Genomic DNA, 14,537 nt, shown 5'->3' on the forward strand with positions numbered 1-14,537 from the left:
TGCAGTTTAACATTTAGCCTTGAGTATTTTTCATATTTATACCTCCCCAAACACAGTAAGCCTCATGACAAAATAGTCTCAACTTCATCCAAAGTCCCATCACCAAACATGAAATATTTAGATCCTCTGGATTCCCTTATGAAAACAGTACTCTTTGCTAGCATGCAAAAGGAGTAAAGGATTAAAGCACAGACCTATAAAAACGAAACAAGTGTGTTAATTTGTAATCTCATTTATGTTGCCCTGATTTCCAGACTTTCCTTTCCTTTTTTCCTACCATCTTCTTTTCCCATTAAACACATGACTTTGGAGAGTTAAGTTTTTAGACTATTCAGATTAAGGCAAAGTCTGAGAGACTTCCAGTGACCCACAGCAGAATTCCAGAAATTGTTGACATTACACATGATACCAAGACTTGGCAACATAAAATACAACATGTCACCTTCTCTAACTGAAAGGATGGAGAAAAATATTGATTTCTTATGTATTAATGAAACACAAAACTTGCCAGCCATTTAAGTGGGTGCAAAGACTTTAAAGAAATCAGAGCCTTTCTGCATTTTACTGTATTTACAGAATGAAGCAATCTTTTAATAACATAATTAAAATGGCTGGGAAAAGTGAAACTTCAGTGTGAAACTCAGGATTAATATATTTTAGCTTTGTTTAGTTTGGTTTTAATTATGAAACAGCACCTGAAAGGGCAAATGGGGGAAAGAAAAAAAAAATCAAGCTAATTATAGCTAACAAACTAATTATAAGCATTCTAATTTTACATGAACTGCCAAGATGTTACTTTCAAACATCATTGTGGAGAGGTCTATTAGAATCACAGAATATCCTGAGCTGGAAGGGACCCACAATGATCATCAAAGTCCAGCTCGTGGCCCTACACAAGACAGCCCCAAGAATCAAATCACACCTCTCAGAATAAATTTCCAGTGAAGTACAGAGTATCTGGAAGTTTTTGCTCAGAGCTCCAGTCTGTTTCTAGGAAGGCACCCTATCTGCATTTGAAGCAGTGACTCTTAACAAGACCATAAATAATAAAAAGTATTGAAAATGTAATAAGGTACACCCCAATCTGTTTCTTTAAAATTCTGAAAACGCAACCTAAAGGGACTATTTGCAATAGTTCCCCTAAATTGTTTGCCTTTCCCATTTTCAGAAAAAGACACTAAAATATGAGGAAAAAAATCTGCAAAATTATACCAGCTCTAGGGAAAATGAGGGGCAGGCAGAAATCTTACACCTGTTTCTTTTCCCTCATATTTTCCATAACAATAAAGGTGATGAACAAAGATTTTTAACAGCTTGAGACATAGTAACTTGGGCATCCTCACTGATTCCAAGTGCATAAAAAAGCACAAAAGGCATTTCCCCAAGATTTTAAATATGTTGACAGTCAAATTTTCATCTGTTGCTTTGTGACAGGAATAATAAACTTAAATTATGCTCACAACCCTTACAGAAGATAAATATTGCTCCTACACTCCTTCTGGAACAAGATTGATAGTATTAGTTTCTTGTGTTTTACAGTTTTAGAAAATGCATTAAACCATTGAAACTTCAAATATTGATTATTAACTGATGCATTGTACAGATATCTCCTAGAGCTGAACTTACTGCTTTGAAAGTATATTGAAAAAAAACCTCTTCAGATTCTCCTGACTGATGTGGGATCTCTGTACTCACTCTTCAGCACTTTTAAAACCTCTGCAACTCAGCTACTGGATAAACCAAAATAATAGAATTTTGGCTCTTACAACACAGGATTCTGCACCTCCTCCTATGTTTGCAAGAGCACCATAGTAGCCTAATGACATGGACACCTTCAACTCCTTGAATAAGCCAACACTTAAACCGTAACTCAGGGTATTAAGTTGTGCAAATGAAGTTGAATACATGCATAGGAATGACAGCTGGACCTAAAATCTAAGTTTTAAATAAAAAGTTCCGTCAAATATCCAATGTCAAATATCCATGTCCTTAAAAAAAAGTTTGGGTTTTTTTAAAGCTTTAAAAATACTTTCTAAATAGACACAATCATCCAGATCTATCCAGTATCTCAAATACTTCTCAAAATACTACTGTACAACAGCACCATCTTTCCAAGAGAAAGAAAAGGATAGATTTAGGAATACTAAATTCTAGTAACTAGTGGAAGCTTAACACAGGCATTTAATCCTAAATCACAGATTCATTTCATGGAAGGGACCTCTTGAGACCTCATCTGCTCAAGTAGGGTCAGCTAGAAAAGGCTGATGGTGACTGTCTCCAGCTGGGGTTTGAGCATCTCCCAATAAAGAAGGGTTTTCTTGTGTTCTGATGAAACTCCATGTATTTCAGGTTGTGTGCACTGGCTCCTGTCCTCTCACCAGGCACTACAGAGAGGAATCCAGCTCCCTTGTCTTGATTCCCCCCACTGGGTACTTACACACACTGATGATAACCCCCCTCTCAATCCTACATTAATTTGGGCTGAAGAATCCCAGCTCTCCTTACAGGAAGGATGCCCCAGGGTCTCAATCACCTTTCTGGCCTCGCAGTGGACTTGCTCCAGTAGCTCCATCTCTCTTTTGCCCTGGGGAGCTCAGACCTGGACACAGCACTTCAGGTGCAGCTGGGGCAGGGCTGAGCAGAGAGGAAGGACCTCCCCATACCTGTTGGCAACACTTTTCCTTGCAGCCCAGAATACTCCTGGCCTATTTTCCTGCGAGGGTGCGGTGCTGGCTCACGGTAGCTCGTTATCCACCAGGACCTCAAGCAAAGCAGCTTTCCAATCACCTGGCCCCCAGCATGTACTGGGTTTGTTTTATTCCACCCCAGGTGCAAGGCACTGCCTTTCTCTTTGCTGAATTTCATGAGATTTCACTCTGTCCAGTCCTCCAGTTTGTTGAGGTCCATCTCAAGGCAAACAACAGTCACTGTTCAACCACATCTACTGCTCAACCTACACAGATTTTTTTTAAAGGCCGCTTCTGTTACAGACGATTTGAATAAAAAGCATACAGAGAACTAGTGATGATACAAACTCCCAGTATTACTGATAGTTTGCCCAGCAAGCTGCAAAACTAGCTCCTGTCAGCAGACTATCAAAGATGAAGAACAGAACCTGCTCTGTGCTTAGTGAAAACAAGGAAACTGGCAAGAATAAAACAAATTCTAGCAGGCTGTTGTGGAATATATAATATTTTCCTTGAAATGTTGTTAATGATAAGATCAGAATTACACAATACGTGAGATTATTTTTACTGTCCACATTAACAAAGCATGAAGTTGGCTGGGAGGTATCTAAGCCAACAGTTAGACTTAGAAATGCAGAGCCCAGTCTTCTGTGCAAACCTACCAAAACCCGTGAATCCCCAAGCATCTGAGCTGGCAGAACAAAGTGCAATATAATGGCAGAAAACACTGCAAGTCTGCAAGAGTTCCATGTGTATCACTTCATGTATTGGATGGACTGGGAGGAATAAATAACTGCGGCTGTTAGTAAAGAAATTATTAGAATTGCTAATGATAGAGAATCCAAAGCACAGGGCAATAAAACCCAAACAATCAAAAGCCATCAATGTGTTGTTGTTTACTTTTTCAGGCGTAAATATTACCAAAACTGTATCACAATCAAAACATTTTTAAGTGGGAAGGATTTTATAGAAAATTGACCACTATTACTCATATTAGCTTCATTTTGCAAGTCATTCAAAAGACTCAGAAATTAAATAACATAAAAGAGACACTTTAATCTACAACTACAGCTTCCAACTCTTATTTATGAGCATTTAGTGGCATTCTTCCATGCTGCAATAACATTTTATTGTTTTGAGACAGCTTACTGAGTTTAAGTCCTCAAAATAGTAAGTTGTTTCAAAACAGGGCTACTCCCTATTTCTCTCTGTAAAACAGTAATCAGCATGGTTAATCATAAAAAACTGAAGTAAAATAGAAAATGCATGTTAGTAAGTCCACTTTTAATTTTATGAATCCAATTAAACTGGAATGACAAATTGCACGAAAGATTACACAGCTAGACCAGGGTTTATCTACAAAGGCAAAGTGGTCTAGAAAACAAAGCTGCCTTCCTGAGGTATTTACAGCAAAACTTTCGAAGTTTTCAACCAGTCTCCACCCTTCAGAATCTTATGCACAAAATCACAGACCCTCACATGGTCTGTATAGTCCAGAACATGAAATTAACAAATAAACTACGTTTCTGTCTCAAACCACAACTAAGACTCTGCATTTCCACCCAGACATATATATATATATAAAAAAAAAAGCAACACTCACTAAATAGTTTTCATCCTGGAATGCATAATGTAATGTTGTGATCCACTGGTTATCTCCGTTCACTAACACGTCTCTCTCTTCTCGAAAACAGGCTGTCTGAAGGGGAGATAAATAATTATAGCCTTTAAGTAAAATATATAAAAAAACATTTAGCAAGCTGACTGTGTTTTGACATATTCAGGGGAAAAAAAATCCAAAATGCCTGTCAGTTAAAAAGTCATTTATTACACTATCCACACAAGACAAAATATAAAAAAAAATAGATATGAGAAGAGCCCACCTTCTTCAAATTTAAACAGTTATCTCTCTGTACTGTTAAGTGAGGCAAAGGGATAAATAAGCTGCTGCTTCCCATTGTCTAAAATGTCAAAATCTTGAAGTATCAATAATGACAGAATAGCAATGTATGATTAAGCAAAACAATAAATAATGGCATTAGGTAACTGTAACTGCACGAGGAGTCAGAGAGCTGGAATCTGGAGTCTTGTGTCATTGTTTTATCTCATCATGCTGTTGTCCTAGCTTTACACTTGAGTTTTCATATAAGCAAGGTTCTTTTCATTTGAAAGTAGCTGCCAATAACTCCATGTAGTCATCATTTGACAGTCATTAGCCACTTGGGGTTTTCTCCACACCCCTTGCTCAGGAAAAGCTGGGAGAAGTGAATACTGCTCTTGCCAGATATAAGCTGTTGATCAGACATCCCAAGAGGTTTCCACTCAATATACTGGAAAGAAAAACAGGAGGCAGGAGGTGCCTTCATATCAAGTGAAAGAGAGGAGGACCAAGAACAGCCAACAAATGTTTTAATTGTGAAACACAGGTTTGTACAAGACAAAAGAAGATTAAATGTGAGGAAAACAACCAAGTGCAAAGCAGCAAGGTATTTAATCCAATGAAGGTCTTGCAACTTGGACCGAGTAGTGAAAAAAATACCTCAGCAGAAACAACTTTGCAGAATGACAGACAAAAGTGACCAAACAGATGTAAAGCCAAAAAAGAAACTATAGCAAAGAAATCCTATAAACATTTTGAAGGGTGTGAGTTCTGAAGCGAATATCACAAGAAAACAAAAGATACCAAATAACAAAGCCAATGCACAATTTTGTTCAGAAAAAAAGATGTAAAAGATACTGCAGAGGAAAGAATAATATTGTATGGGCTCTATTTAGAAGGCAGATGGGGAGTTTGAGAAAAACACAGACCATATTCTATTCCAGCACACTCTGCTCTTCACAAAGATGCTTCATCATTTTGAACCTTGCTCTGTCTCTTCCATTTTCGAGACAGCTAAGTTTAAAGGAAATTCAAGCCTTTGCTTTTTATTTTTTCCGTTTGATTTGCAAATCCAATAGGAAAATACCAGAACTCTGGCATAGCTTTTCATGGCTATGAGATTTGGAAAGTGAAGAATGAAAAGTGAAATATCATTTGAAATTGAGCTATGCACAAGAATACATGCAGCAAAAACAGAGCAGAAAGTAACTCCCTCCTCCAAGCAAATAAACCACCACAAGTCCTTTTTTTGGTGAATACAGTGAGTAAGAACAATGCAGACCAGGAAAAATAAAGATGACATACTTTAATCATTGCACAATGCATGAGATAAATCAGTAAAATTTGAGAAAATAGCAAGACATACTTAAAACAAATACCTTCAAAGTTATTGAATGAAAAATAGACTTGGGGTAGGAGAATGAGTATGGATCATCTTCAGAAGGAAGAAAAGCTGTTCGATGCTTCAGCTTGATTTTTTTCCTTCCTTGTTTGTAAACTCTTAACATATTTCAGAAAGAGATAACTATGAACTCTTGTTTTCACAAGGATAAATAACAGGTAGTTTCTCTACTTGTTATGACATAATTCATAGGATTAGTTACTAGAGAGTTTATATAATTCCACTTGTTTTTGCCATGATTTGACAAAAGACTGCACATTCCTTGAGCACTCCAGACACCCACCTCCGGGCAGCATGCCTAGAGCTGAAGCAACAGCTACTACCACAGCAGATCACAGCTGAGACAGCAACAGCCAGAGTTGAAGTGGTAAAAAAAAAAAAAAAAAAAAAAAAAAATACAACAACAAAAAGAGACAGTAGCAGTGGTTCTTTTAATTAGTAACATCGCTCAATTAAGCTTTCTTAAAATGAAGCCTTTTTTTGTGCCATCCATTATTCTAGCATTACACTTCATCTTCCCCAGGCAGTCTCCTTGAACTGTTGGCAGAGACCTCCAGAGGTCATCTGATCCAACTCTCTTGTCACAGGAAAGCCAACTCAGTGCAACGGCTGTATCTCTCCTGTTACCGTGGCCTTCAAGCAGCAAAGAATTTGACCTGCTCTGCTGCTTGGTGCTCCTGTCCTCACAGCTCAGAGTCAGCACCTCCTGGGGGTGCTGACTGCTGCCATGCTGCACAATATTTGTCCTGGTCCCTCCTGAACCTCATCTGGCACCAGTGTGGAACACGTGTAACTCTAAGTGACTGTCAACGCTCAGGGTAACAGGTCTGGGAGTGTAACAGCAAGATGTCACACACTTCCAGGTACTCCTTGTATCAGTAACATTCCCAGTTCTACATCCCATCTCAACAGGGGCAAGGATTTGGAAAACCTATGCTCTGTGTTATACAAAAAAGAACACTGACTTTGCAACCTGTACAGTTTTATCATAACAAAGTTTCTGCACTCAGAGTTTGCAGTCGTCAACCTTAATCTGGCATTCTCAAGACTCTTCTGAGTACATACTCCCTTTTTGCTTTTACAAATGACTCCCACTTCCCACACTGTTGATACAGAGATATATGAACATACAGATCTATCTATATGCTCATCTTGTGTTTTTGGACTGCGTGGTTTTCCTGTGTATCTCAGTGTTCGTGCAGCACACTGCTAACAGAGCCCAAATGGGTCATTTTCCCCATCAGTAGTAAGAAGTGCATTCATGAATGTTTAAAAATGATAGGTTATAGTTGCTGAAGGTCATGCTGTATAATGCATTTTCACTCCAGATGGTTCTCTTTCCACTGTATACCCATGGGTTACAAATACATGGAAAAACATAGCTGTAATTTTTTTCAGGCTAACGGTTCAGACTTTCAGAAATTCAGCTGGACCCATGGGAAGAGTATTTTTAATACCTTGCATAGAGAAAAATTTTTGAAACCTATTTATAACTGTATGTTAATGAAAAGGAACAGTTTTCAAACTCACTTTAAAAGGGTACATTTAAAAATAGAGTGGAGCTTTATTCCTGGTCTTTTCTTTTTCACCAAAATAATGAAACTTACAGTAATGACATTTGTCTTGGAGAGAAATACCTCTTTGTATCATGACTACTGCCAGATTGCTCAGTATTTGAATGATTTCTGGATAAAAAGGAAACACATTGTGTACATCTAACCCCAATCTGCAAGCCATTTATACTTCTTAATGTGATAACATTTTCATTAAAAGAGACAGGATGTGCACACATCAGAAATTGGCTTTAATTTGTCTGAATACATTTTTTTTAAAGTGTGATGGTTTCCCATTGATCTAATTTCCTACCAAGATGTAATTAAAACATAAATGCGGAAATCAGAATAAACTTGGAAGCAGCTGAACAGCAAGGCAGCCTGAGAGCAGCAAAGTTGAGGTCTCAAATAAAAACTATGTATTTATGAGTATATTTTTAGTATGCACAGATGAAGAATTTCAAAGCAAATTGGAGAGTTAGATACATTTTCCATCTAAAATTAATACACAAGTATTCAGGTGTAGACTGCATTTTGTAAGCTTCCTTTCAAAGGAATCCAGGGAAATATATCAAGGACTTCATGAAGAGCAGAGTTGTATAATGAAGGTAGGCAGCTAAGGCAAAAGCAAGGCTGCTAAAAGAGCTGTTCCACCTTTTTCACACACAAAACGGACTCCAGCTTTAATGAGGCACTTTTTTCCCCATATTTTTGCAGATGAACGTTTTTAGGAAACATGCCCTCAAATTAATTTGAAACTTTTATCTTTCTGATTTTTCAGTCTACTAATTGGGCCTTGACTAAGTTCCACCTACTGATAAACTAGTAAGTTTGATGAGCTATGGCTCAGCAATTACCTTTTTATAGCTCAGTAACTACCTTCCATCATGGAAAATACTTGCTACAGACTACATTCCCAACTGGAACAAATGCATTAAAAGATCGCTTGTGTAGTTGGTAATTCTTGGGCAATTACAGAAAAGGCCTAATGTCAAAAACATCCAGCCCCACATAAGTCAAGATTCCAGGCCATTTTAACCCTTCTGATGAATTGCTTTAAGCTTATTTAATATTAATCTTTTACTGTCAGTAAACAGTGAAGCACCTCCTCCATCCCTCTAATACACACAGAGCCTTGTGGACAGAGAAGTGACAATTCAGCAGAGTAAGAGGGGGCACAATCATGAAAAACATTACTAATCTTACTTCAGCTCTCTTCAGCATCTCCCACTTATTAAGTATCTTCATGGCAAAAACTTTATCTGCATTTTTCAGTTTTACTACTGCAACCTGGAAAAGAGAAATTAAAGATAAATAAGTTACAACACAGAAATGCAGATTGTTTTCATTTTCATGTAACCTTGCAGTTTTGGAGGTTTTTTCCTGAGTGTTCTGGACATATTTTTACTATCAACAAAATACTACACCATCAAGAGAGAAGCACCACAACGGTATGGGAAAATTCCAAGCCTATTGTAAGCTTTCATTCTGTATCACACTTTCCCTATGTGTAATTTTTTCTAGGTGACCATCAATGTAAAACTGGTATTTCTCAACATCACACTTCTTGCTCTATCATACTGTCATGAAACTCTCTGGCCCTATGTTTTATATTCCCGGGCTTCAGTCCTACACACTAATTAAACTCTAGAGCCCTCAAGAAAAGGTAATGGCATAGCAGATTCTAAGTCAAGATAAAATAGTGTCTCTTTGGTTTTAAACACAAATAAAACTGTAGATTTGCCATAAAACAACTTCCACTCTTGTCTGAAATAATGCACTAGATTTTCTTCAAAGATAGTATGACTTCACATTTTTCCACCTGAAGTTCAACGAGCTTTTTATCATGTCTGTTTTAAGTAGCAGGGAAACAGCAAAATGCACAATTTCTAGAGAAGTAAAACTTAACAAAACAAGGCTGCCCAGCTGCCCCTCCTCCCCTCATAGTTTCTGAAACATTAGATGCCATAGGCCTCTGTAATAATAAATTAACAAAGTTCACTGACACCATCCTTTTCTGAGAATATTAGTTTTGTTTAGCTATAATATAAGCTAACACAGAATATTTTTAGGAAAGAGGGAGGGAAGAAGTTTACACAAACTTGTTTCCACAGTTCAGGCTTCCTTGGGCATGGAAAGCTCAGTGTTTTAACCAAAATGGGTATGGAAGTGCCACAAACTCAAAGCTGCTGATCACAACTAGACCAGCATCATCATCCCAACTATAGAAAAGTTCAACAAGCACTGCATTTTAACAGCCATTCTCCAACTATCCTATTCTGCCTCTTCCCTTTCAAAGAAATCTTAAAGCTAAAACAGATAAAAGTTTATTTCTGTGTGCATCTGGTTACCAACCAACATGCTGTCACACAGATTATCATCATCTTCATCCTGCAGGCCAGTGACAAAAAAATACGAAGGTTGATTCCTACATTCCTTTCACCTCTTTCATAATCAGTAAACCAGCAATGTGTGAAGACAGGGATAACAGAAAAAAAAAATACAGGATCAGACAGTTTGAAGAAAGTGTCATGTGAACCTCTTTCAACCATCTTCAAATGTGTCATCACCTGCAACAGCTTCACCAACGAGCAGAAGCACAGGTTAAAGGACTGCAATACTCTGATGTCTAAACCAACATATATCTCACAGAGTAGCTCTTGCCTAGCTATAGATTCACAGCCCAAGCAGCTGCCACTTCCCACATGGGCATTATTGGCCCTGTCTGGACACTGCTGCCTTCTGGGGCTGCAGGGGGAGGGAGTGGCTGGGAGATAAAAGAAGGAGATAAGACAGAAAGGTACTACGTTTATTTGTTTAAACTAGTTTATGGACTGAAATTTTTAAAGGTTACCTCACATGAGGTTCAAGTTCAGATTTGGAATCCCTCAAGGAACCTTCAGATTTGAAACACAAAAATGGATTATTACTTTAGCCTATAATATAATAATTCTAATTCATAAAGAATGTGTGCTCTGCTGTACACGGTAACACAAGACTGAGAATCACAGTTTTTTTTTAGGGAAAGATGAATCCTCTGCAGTGACACATAGCCCAGAGCATGGATTTGATCTTGATTATCCTTTTGCTTTACTAGCTAAATCTAAGTTAGAAGCTCTGGTAAGCCATTATCTGTATCAATTTCTAGTGAGAAATGTCAGGAGGAGAAAGCCTTGACACTGCACCACAGCATTCAAACTGTAACCTACTTAACTTGGGTGACAGGGACATCCCCAATGATGCAGCCTGTGGTATGAAGCTACAATGCAGTTGTCCCCAAAAGACCTTTAAGGGTTTTGGGACTCCTGCAGGGAAAAATTAAAAGGCTATTCTAGATGCTGCTGCCCAGCATGGAAAGTAAGTCTTCTCCACCATTAAACACTGGAGTACAGGCAGCCAGAGGCATAAGACAATACAAGTATTTCAAGGCCAATTTCAGGATTTCGTTTCTTGCCTGTAGCATGCTCAGTGCAAGGCTGTGTTATTCTGCAAAGGACTTGGTCATTGAAAGACACACAGTAACTGCACAGCTGCCTGAATTTGCAGTCTACTATTCAGCATTCACTTGGACACAACTGCAAGAGCTACAGCACTGCCTTTGGTGAAGATTTGGAATGCAGGCCTTCTGTGGCATGAACAAGGGCTTGGTACCTTCTGCAAATGTGTAGCAGCATTGAAGAGTGACTAAAGAACAAAAATAGACTCGTGTTTACCAGCTGTGTTTACAATCAGTGAGAAGCTTTTAGTCTGTGAAAGCCATTAATGTTATTCCATATCAATAACCACCACACACAAAAGACCACAGACACCACTGCCATCTTTCTGCAATCACAGCATGTTTTTGGGGGTGTCTCAGTGCTTTACGAAAGTAAATTCTAAAATGCTTATTCCAAGACTGTGAAAGTAAAACCTGACAGTTCAGCAATGAGCAGACTGGTGCAGTTTGTAATTGTAACAAAAAAATTCTGAATCGTGATTACAAACCCAGGCAGTGTTTACATATACACAGAGTATTTACTACCTACACAAAGGCACAAATACAGTTTTGTTCTGATCTTTTCTTTTCCCCAGTGAAGCTGTCAAAGAGCGAAGAAAGAGTAATCATTCCTGTCCTAGTGATCCTCAAGTGTCTTGCTACCGGAACTTCTTAAAATTAGACTTTTTAAAGGATGGGGGGTTTTTAAATTTTATTCTCCTGTGAGCAGCCCAAAAAAATATGATTGGTATGTGCTGATATAAACATCTTGGTTTAGTCAGAAACAGAGATTCTTCCCATTCTTCCAATCATTTTTCGTATTTCCCACAAACAGCAGTATAGTTTGGCATTCTGTCAGACATCTTCTGCCCCAAGCTTGACTACTTGTCTCTATAGTATTTGTCTGCACTTTTCCTTTGCTTAAAAAGCAATAGCCTTATACAGAAAAAAAAACTGGAACAGAAGCCATTAAAATTGAAATGAAAAGAAAAAGAAGAACAATAAAAGTAGAAAAGAAGATTCAACACTGGTTTTCTTGTCCAGCAAGAACAAGCAGACAAGAAAGAATGTTACTGTTCATAACTGTATGACAAAATTTAGGAGTAACTAGCTCATTCTCAAGCTACAAAATTAATTCTCTTCAAAAGATCAACAATTTAACAACCTAATATTTTCTAGCATAAGCATACACTGAATTTTTTTTTTTTAAGCTAGAATAGAACCAACTGAAAATTTTGGTATTGGAGCTTTCACTAAGCTGCTCTTTTATACTGCTGAGGGACACCACCAAGAGCTGTTGCCCAGTTGCTTCACCTTTCCTAGCAGCGTTTTTAAAGTCTTCTTGTTTTGTGTTAGGTTTTTCAAACCATGCTGCTCAAAGCCAGCACAATGAAACACTTGAAGCCCACATTATTAATTTCACCATGATAATCCTGCTCCTCCCCCAAGTGAAACATCTGTGTTTTCTAAAGACAGCACTCTGACATAAAATTGCAAATAAGTAAATGTGTGCATGCAGAGGGAAGGGGCATGTGAATAATGTGACAAAAAGGAAGCCTTCTCAGAAAGCAGAAGAAAGGATAAGGGGAAAAACAAAACTAGGCACAATGAATTCTTACAGTTATAAGCAGTAACTAGTTTAAACTACTTTTTCTCTGCATTAAACTTGTAAAAACAAAGTGGGAAATATTTCTTGACTATGCAAATTGAAGAAATTGAGTAGCGTAAAATCAAAATAAGAACAAGTCTGAGACCGTGCCAAAGAAAACTTGCACTAACTTTGTAGTCTACAGAATTTCAGAATTATGTTGATTCAGGAGACAAAAAATTACCCCTCCCAGTAACCTAGAGCAACCTTGGTCTCATTTATAGATTGCTGGAAAGAAAATACATTCTTTCAGATTTCTTAATCTGTCTCAGCAAATACAAGTATTGTGCAATTTAATATTAATATAGTTTTTTGTGGTTTAAGTAGCAGTAAAATTTGGTGGTCCTTTTTTCAATCTTCCTCAGATATTTAATGGTTATTTTACAGGAAAATTAGCAATTTCATATAGAACTTCTTAGACAAATGTCTGTGTAGAACTTGTCTTTGCTAAGCTAGCAAGACATATATCCTTCCAAATATGTATTAATCCCCACTTTAAGAACATAAAAAGCCAAACATCTCCACTGAAAGAACTTCAGTTTTCCCCTTCCTGAAGATTTTGATAATTTAATAGTCATGCTATCTTCCTCAGATAAGGAATTAGAAAGAAACACTGTTCCTAGAGGAGGAGAACTAACCAATTACACAGACTGTCCCCAGAAGAGGATGGGGAAAGTTACATTCTCACTGCTCATGGGATGATTCACCACAAAGAACTTCCTGAGATAGAACAACGGTTTCTTTGCGGTTTAGCTGCTGTGGAGTTTGATGCTGATTTAGCAGACAAAAAATCACTTCTCTTAAAAACACAATACAAGGCAGGTTTAGTGTATGATCCTTCCAACAAGAAAGCACCAACATCAGCGATTTTTTCTTATATTTAACACAGTCTGTACATGAACTCAGCTGCAACTCCTATGGTAGCACTGACCAGGGCTAATCTTTTAAGCAGAAGTGTTTACATCAAAATGGAGATTGCAACATTCTCTGTGGCAAAGGTTTAGACTGAAGATAAATTATCCATGAGTAACTTCAGCCATCAGTCTCCTTCATATAGAAGGTTTACTCCAGATGGAGCAAAACCCAGAGTGATAAAGCAGCTAAGTAACTTTTTTTGTTATTTTTACAGCTGCCCAATGATTATATTTGCACATAGGGATTGGAGTATGTAGTGACACGCACTACAGTAAAAATTCCTCTTCCTTATATACTACCTACAGGAGTCTACTCTTCCATAATCACAGACTAGCTAAGACTGATTTTCACACAAGATGCAAATATGCAAGTGAATCTGAGAACAACTCTCCTCTGTCACATGCCAGAGCCTCCAGAAATCCTCTCCTATCAAAGAGAACTTCCATCTCCAAAGGCAATGAAGACTCTGATCAGAAAAGTCTTATTCTCTGGGTTTCAGTTCACATGTATTTTCAGGCAGTATGGAGGACCTCCTGCAGAAGCTTTACACACTTATCCACATCTGCAGTGTATTTGGGTATGAAAAACTCAAGGCACTGCTGTACATTAGATTGCTCTTCCTACAGTGTCCTGCATGAAAAACAAAGCTCATGCACCCAAAAGAATTAAGAAAAATGGGTCAGAAAGCTAACGTTTTTCATTTAAAGTTTCCTTGACCTAGTGATCAACAGACTTCTCTGGCAACTTCAAATAAGACAGAGCTTTATCAGGAGCAGCAAAAAATTGTATAGTTTGATAGTAGTAGGTGACTACTGAAAAAGAAAATAACATCTGCTACAGTCCTTAAAAGAAATACAGGAAAAATCTTCAAACATTCATTAAAATAGGAGACTAAATGACAGAAAGAGAGAGATTTCTCTATGTTATTGGAATGTCAGTATCAATATTTGGCTATTTAAGCTGCAAAAACTAGTTTCA

At 37.7% G+C, this 14,537-nt stretch overlaps 1 protein-coding gene across 7 annotated transcripts in view; it reads right to left on the reverse strand.

Annotated features, from left to right (window-relative positions):
- The window catches only part of CDC42BPA (CDC42 binding protein kinase alpha), a 184,234-nt gene that overhangs the window by 109,765 nt on the left and 59,932 nt on the right, over positions 1-14,537 (reverse strand). For all 7 annotated transcript variants that reach the window (XM_069009295.1, XM_069009291.1, XM_069009289.1 and 4 more), the window contains exons 4-5: positions 8,728-8,811; positions 4,291-4,386 (exon numbers count right to left, since the gene is read on the reverse strand). In XM_069009295.1, coding sequence (XP_068865396.1) covers positions 4,291-4,386; positions 8,728-8,811 — 180 coding nt within the window. The remainder of the gene's footprint in view (positions 1-4,290; positions 4,387-8,727; positions 8,812-14,537) is intronic.

The sequence above is a fragment of the Aphelocoma coerulescens genome, chromosome 3 (assembly GCF_041296385.1).
Source record: "Aphelocoma coerulescens isolate FSJ_1873_10779 chromosome 3, UR_Acoe_1.0, whole genome shotgun sequence".
NCBI classification, from domain to species: Eukaryota; Metazoa; Chordata; class Aves; order Passeriformes; family Corvidae; genus Aphelocoma; species Aphelocoma coerulescens.